Below are 6,696 nucleotides of genomic sequence, written 5' to 3' on the forward strand. Positions count from 1 at the left end.
GACTATAGAGGAATAATTTTAAAAGTATTCGAATTTTTAAAAGAAAAAATTATTTTTGTGACAAGAAATAATACATGCAGGTTTTGATTTGGGTTAGGCGAGTCATGGAGTGGAGGTAGAAGATCTGGAGAAGAAGAAGAAGAAGAAGAAGAATAAATTAGTTCTTTTTTCCTCCCTCTCTCTCTCCCTTTTATTTAATTTTTTAATTATTTCATGTGGGAATTGTAAAGTTACAATTTTGCCGTTTTAAATTTAGTCAAAATTGGCCAAAAGGGGTCAAATTTTTATTTTTTTGGTCAACTAACGATGAAATGAATGGAAGCCATTGATTTGTTTTTTTGCTGCAATGAAATGAAAAATTGGGGATTGTGAGGGTATCTCCAATGGATGCACCAAATTGCACCAAAATTTGGTGCAAACTTCCTCCAACCATTGCACCGAATTTTGGTGCAAAATGGTGCAACATGAATAGTGTTGCATCATATTTGGTGCAACACTATTCATTACACCATTTTTTAGACTCATTCTGCCAACTCGGAAATGATAAAATGGCACGGTAGAATTCCGGTTTGGGGGGGGGGGGGTTGGACTGTTGGTTGTTGCGAGTAATATTGTTCCATATTCATGCTCTCAATCCAAAAAGAACAAAAGTAAGAAATTCAAAATGATGTATATAGTGATTTATCGTATACAAGGCCCTGACATGTTCGAAATATTCATCATGATGTCAATTAAAAATAGTAAAAAGAAAATACAGTCTACGTACAAGTACAAACTGGTATCAATGCAGCATTAAATCTACCTCTCATCTGTCCGGAATCTGGGGATTTCATATTTGATAGCAAAATGGGTGTTAATGGAGGAGAACTCACTTCTTCCATTTTGTCTTCAAATTGAGAAGATTCAAACACCTTCCCTGCATGTATAGGCATTGCTTTCTGTTGACTAGAGTGCATGGAGAAACGTTGAGGAACAGTTAGTGGAGGAAGTGGAAGTGGAGACCCCATTTTTGGTGATGGCAAAGGACTCATATTTGTTGGAGACATTTCTTGAGTCCTGTTGACGAGGGTGGCAGAGTGCCCAAATACAGCAGAAGTTTGCACAGTCTTGGAGCCTAAGAAATCGGGGGGCCTGGGGAGCTCGTGAAGCTCATTTATTTTTGGTGAAGATGCAAGCGGGGGAGAAGCACCATAGGACACATTTGGCGGGGGGAGAGGTAAGCGAGAAAGTAATCCAGAAACCATTTGAGGTGATTCAGTAGAGCCAGTGGGTCCACTGATAGATGACAGAGGCTTGCTATACAATGGTTTACTTGACAATGGACCAGAAATAGATTGTCTTTTTTGAATATCATATCCACCTTGAGTATCCCATTGTGAGACTGTAGCTCGCTCAGCCAAAGGACGAGGTAGTGGGACAAATGGACTCTTCTTATGTTCAGTGAATTTTCCACTCTTCTTAATATCGAGTGGGGATGAATGCCAAGGGTTTTTGGAGTTTATACTAATGCCTGTAGGAGTTGACAGGATCGCAGAATTACTTGTTTTTGAGGTCGAACTCTTTTCAGCAGCAGGAGTTGGAAGCACATTCATATTAAGTTTCTGTACCGCTGCCTGCATTTCTTTAAGTCTTTCAGCAGCATCAAACTTCTCTGCATATATTGGAGCTGAATAGCTACTTACTCGAGGTTGTGGACGGGGACTTTTCTCGACTTGGTTTTTCCCAAACTTTATCTGCATAAAATCATATGATGTAAACAGTAGAAGACTGAACTAGTCATTTTAAGGTCAGCGTGAATCGTGATATGGCAATTGAAGTGCACGAGAAAATATGACGTGCCTAATTAAAATTACCAAATTTTTTTTCCCTCAATGAGACATGTTAACTGACCTATAATACTAATCCCTATTTTTGTGCTATTCCTCCTAGGGTAGGAAGAAGATAAGAAAGGCGAAGTATTCTGTGAGAACAGGTTGTTCCAGCTTTATACGGTCAAAAAATCCTAACTATTGCATGGTAACAAGTTCATCTTCGAAGTATCTTTCGCTTCCAATATTTTTCTATTGCTCTCAAAGAGACGTGTTAGCTGACTTTTGCCAAACAATATATGTAATGCCCCGAGATCTCAAACCCGAGTGTTAACTTTGCACTTAAAGCTACATTGGAAAATCTGGGGTATTACACTATATATATATATAGATGAAAATTTTCTCACTTCACCAGAAGCCAAACTATTATACTGGGCTTTGGATGCACTTAAGTCACATAAATTGTAAGGTATGTTGATATTGCTTTGAGTAATCACTTGTTTCTGTGAACTGTAGATTGCAATTGAAAGAATTACCAATTGCCCAAGAGGCAGAAACATATTGCATACTCACTAGTGGCATCCCACGGTAATGAGAAGTGTGTGATTATACTCTTAGATATTATTTCGTTTCTACAACTCAGAGCCAAGGGGATTCCAGAATTATACAGGTTGAAAGAGATGAAGTAGCTCTTTGAAAAAGAAAAACATAAAAGAAAAGGGTTTTAAGAAATAAACATTATCATATGGTAATGATTCAAGTAGAATCTGAGGCAGAATAATAGCAAGCAACCTACCTGCATAGAACTCTTTGGTGTATAAGCATTTTCTATCTCCCCAGTTTGTCGATAGTCAAAACTTATTTCTCCATCATCATTAGTCTGGAAACTGTTCCTTTCATCATACGAAACTTCCACATCATCCGATCTACGTAGCTTGTAATCAATATGTTGCTTTATGGCGACATCTTCGATATGTGGCTCTACTGCTTCGAGAGTAAGAAAACCTCTCCGGAAAAGATTAAACTGCTTTCAGGAAATAATTGATGAATGAAAAGCACTGGCTAGCAGAAAACCTTAAAAGCATTCTGACATTTGAATTGATCAAAACTTGATAATACCTGTGCAGCATGATGGCGAGCCGCCTGTGTTAAAAGACTCCGTGATTGCCCTTGCTTCAATGATTCAAGACGAAAAATGCAAAGCCTTGAAGCCTCATCATATTCTTCACGAGCAACCTGCAATTGCTGTGAAGTAAAATTCGGCTCTTTTCCATGTCTTGACCTTCCCTTTTCTCTATGTTGTCCCACTATGCATTCAAACATCTCTCTGCATATCATGCATGCAATCACTAAATGTTGACACAACCATATACTTCGTATAAGTTTATGGATAAATCGAAATGGATACCTCTTCTCATCACATTGCAATTTCATCTCCTGCACCCACAAAGAAAGGAAAAAATGCAACTCAAACAGTCCAAGAAAAATTATATTGAATAGAATTTCATTTAATTCCAAAATGATTTATGTGATTTATCCGCAATGATGATTGGAAGGTTTAAACGTGATCAAGGAAGCACCATGGCTAGCTCTTTTCTTAGGGTTGGTCCGGGGGTGGGGTGGGTGGTTAATTGTTCAATCAAATATGTACCAATGAGCTTTAGATAATTTTTAGTTGATGACTCTACTAAAAATTCTCAACTGATACTTGACAATATGATTCATATTTTTGTATCAAACATCGAAGGAAGTAGGAATTAGCATAATCTTTTCTATCTCAATTTACAGAACTGATTGGATCAATGATACAAAAAGCATATTGCTGGCTAAGTATGTACAACACCATGCCTACTCTGCAAACCATACTTTACAAGAATGTCTGCAGGATTAATCCTCTACATACCACATACAAGCTCCCCGAACTAAAGAAAGCCATTTATTTTTGGCAGAACCCCCTCAGCATGTTGTAAGAATAAGGAATGTTCCAGATACAGATCCTCAGATAACAAGACAGAATACGCTAGAATGACACTCAGAAAACCTGGTTGAATACATTGGTAATTTGATACACTAACCTCCACTTTCCGCAGCTCACTGAGAAGGGACTCGGATGGGTTTGTTATTGTACGGATTATATGAGACCGCTGTGAGGTAGAGAAAACAAGTTAGGACCAAGTTCTAAAGTATATAGGGCACTGTCAAAGATTGGCACAACACTAAACACTGACATAGCTATCAACAAGTTTTTGGAGTTGAAGCTGCACGCCTCCCAGCATAAATAATACTCTGCCTGCATCAACATGCAAAAGAAAATGGTAATTAACTATGCTTTTCCAAATTTTTAGGAATCAAAGGGAATTTCAGATATAAGTTATAACTTATGTAGGCATCTAAATGCAAAAAAATTTGGTCAACGTAAGATTCAAGCCCTTGTTTTGTTAGTTCAAAAAAAAAAAAAAAAAAAAGGTTCATGAAAATCTAAGTAAAAGTCAACAATTAATTTTAACCACACTTTTTGGGAATGCAACTTTTGTCAACTTTTCAACCAAACATTTTATCAACTTTTAACGAAAAAATTTGATTTTTAGCTAAACCAAACAGGGGATAAATCAGATAATTTTCTTAAGAAAAGGAAGAATCAAACAAAGAAGAAAACAGATATCAGATTCTAGAATTCAGCATCTTAATTTTCTACAACTCATGCCTCTCCAACAAATTCTCAGGCATTTTGAACAGCAATTTCGGCAGCATAAGCTCAGAGCTAAGCAAACCGAATGATCGGAGTCAGGCCCAACCACTCACTGAGTCCGGAGCAGCACTGTTGGCTTTATTCTCTATGGCCTAGGGGCAAGGCAGCTAGCTTTCACGCCTTTCTCTGGAGGGTGCAGCACTCTACGAATGTTTTCCTTGATGAAAAATGCAGACTTATTATTTTACTTTATTTTCTGATTTTGGCAAAACTCTTATTCCCCAACAATGTTTCTGAGACTTTGGCAGTCTCGACAAATGATTTTTGTTTTATTTCAATTTTTTTACTTAACTTTTAGGTGTGTGCACAAATGGATAACACCTCATTATCTGTTTATGCCTTTTTTAAACATTGGTTCCATGCATGTAAATCAAGCAACTTATTCCCTATTATCATCACAAATTGATCAGATAACTACAAAAATCAACCTTGGTGATCTAATTATTTTGTTGCCAAAATTTCATTCAGTCAAGCAAAGCCACCAGAGACTTTGACTTGGAAAGTGTAATTTCAAAACTGGTTCGAGTTGGCTCACAGTGCACAACAAGTTAAAATCCTGACATCAAAACATGTATGTGAATCAGTCATTCGAAGCGATTGCACCTAAACAACAACTCGAGCAACTTTTACAAGGCAAACCCATCATTTATGATTGCTTCCAAATAGAAACTTTTAGAAGCAAAGAGAACTGGTTCACACACCACTTTCTCCAAGATCATTTATAGCAGTTTTCTCCAGTAGACAGTTTCCCATCTCCAGCAACGACTCTGAAAACTCTGAAAATAGAAACAATCTGATTGGAATTAACTAATTATATCACCTAAAGATAATGCCAATCTCTTATGTAAAGTTAGCTATTACATCACATCAAGTATCTACCATAAGCACTATTTGCTGTAGCAGCAGCTGCAGACAGTAATCTATCATGCCAAGCTCTCATTTCTTTCATGTCCTGCAAATAAAAAGCAGTTGGCAGAAGCATAATAAGATTCCAAGAAGTATCTAAATAACATTACAATAACAAGTAGAGCTACTAACAACTGCCAATTTAAACACAAAATTGACATAAGAAAAATGTAAGTACAATAATCACTCCTTTTACACATCACTACAATTTTTTTTTAGGAGTTTTACCCCTTTCCCTTCGCTACCAATTGTTCATTCAAACATTGAAATTAAAGTCCAATTACTCAAAGCAAAGTATGGTATACATGACCCTACTAATCTGCAACTAAGATAAGGGGGAAGGCCCTATGTAAGAAATTAAATTGACATTTCCATATTTCAGATTTGTCTATGAGGGCCATTTCCCCAAAAGCTATAACTGATAGAAGATGCGCAATCTAGCCCTATATCGCCTAGAAGCAGACCCATGAATCCACCCCAAGCACTATTGGTTTGGACCTTCACTTGGAATTAGCCTGATGCTCTACTTCGCGAATTTTTATATAATGTCAAATATTTCCCTGAATTCACAGGATTGAGCCATCACAATTACTTTCATAGTCAATGCTCTGTGTTCATAAACAAATTGATCTTAAATTCTCAATTCAATAACATCATATTGTATAAGCGAAAAAAAAGAGATCAACCTTTGCAGCTTGAGACAGCCCATCTATACTCAGAGCACGGCGATCCCAATTTTCCTTGAGCTCGCTTTTATTCAGCGTCAAATTTTTCAGCTTCCACAAAGGAGACTTCATTTGTCCGAGCATTAAATTTTGCGAATCATTAAAAAAGTATGCAAAGCAATCTGTTATATATAGTAATTTTTTGCAGCCCAAAGCAGCTTCGTCTCCTGTCTCCCTTGGTCCAATATTTTACGGTATGAACTAAAGTCGTACGAATTCTTGCGACTTTTCTAAGATGATGACTTCATTTATGAGGTGTTCTCAATTCGCAAGAACTGCACAGAATAGACGCAGCAGGAGGTGGGTGGAGGTCCCACATGTGAGATTTCTAACAAAAATATGTGAAACGATTTGCTGTAGACACTGCATTTTTGTAAACGCAAATATTGGTTGCGCCAATAGTTGACGGATTCGCTACACGTGGCAGGAAATTTTGGAGTTACGGGAACTTCTCGCTATCGCCAAAGAGAGAAGAAAAACTAAATTAATTATTTATTTACTAATTCTT

At 37.1% G+C, this 6,696-nt stretch overlaps 1 protein-coding gene across 2 annotated transcripts; it reads right to left on the reverse strand.

Moving 5' to 3' along the window:
• Positions 1-651: 651 nt before the first annotated feature.
• Positions 652-6,487, reverse strand: LOC111365405 (uncharacterized protein At2g33490-like). Of its 2 annotated transcripts, none has more exons than XM_022985927.1 (9): positions 6,150-6,487; positions 5,437-5,509; positions 5,259-5,333; positions 4,037-4,098; positions 3,884-3,952; positions 3,217-3,245; positions 2,928-3,135; positions 2,605-2,832; positions 652-1,733 (listed from the first exon to the last, which is right to left on the reverse strand). In XM_022985927.1, the coding sequence occupies exons 1-9, from the start codon at positions 6,270-6,272 to the stop codon at positions 759-761; spliced, it is 1,842 nt and encodes a 613-aa protein (XP_022841695.1). In that variant the 5' UTR covers positions 6,273-6,487; the 3' UTR covers positions 652-758. The 2 variants fall into 2 exon arrangements, with proteins under 2 accessions (XP_022841695.1, XP_022841696.1); XM_022985928.1 differs by having other exon boundaries at positions 5,259-5,350; positions 6,150-6,485.
• Between the last annotated feature and the right edge of the window lie 209 nt (positions 6,488-6,696).

This window comes from Olea europaea, chromosome 17, assembly GCF_002742605.1.
Source record: "Olea europaea var. sylvestris chromosome 17, O_europaea_v1, whole genome shotgun sequence".
In the NCBI taxonomy this organism is placed as follows: Eukaryota; Viridiplantae; Streptophyta; class Magnoliopsida; order Lamiales; family Oleaceae; genus Olea; species Olea europaea.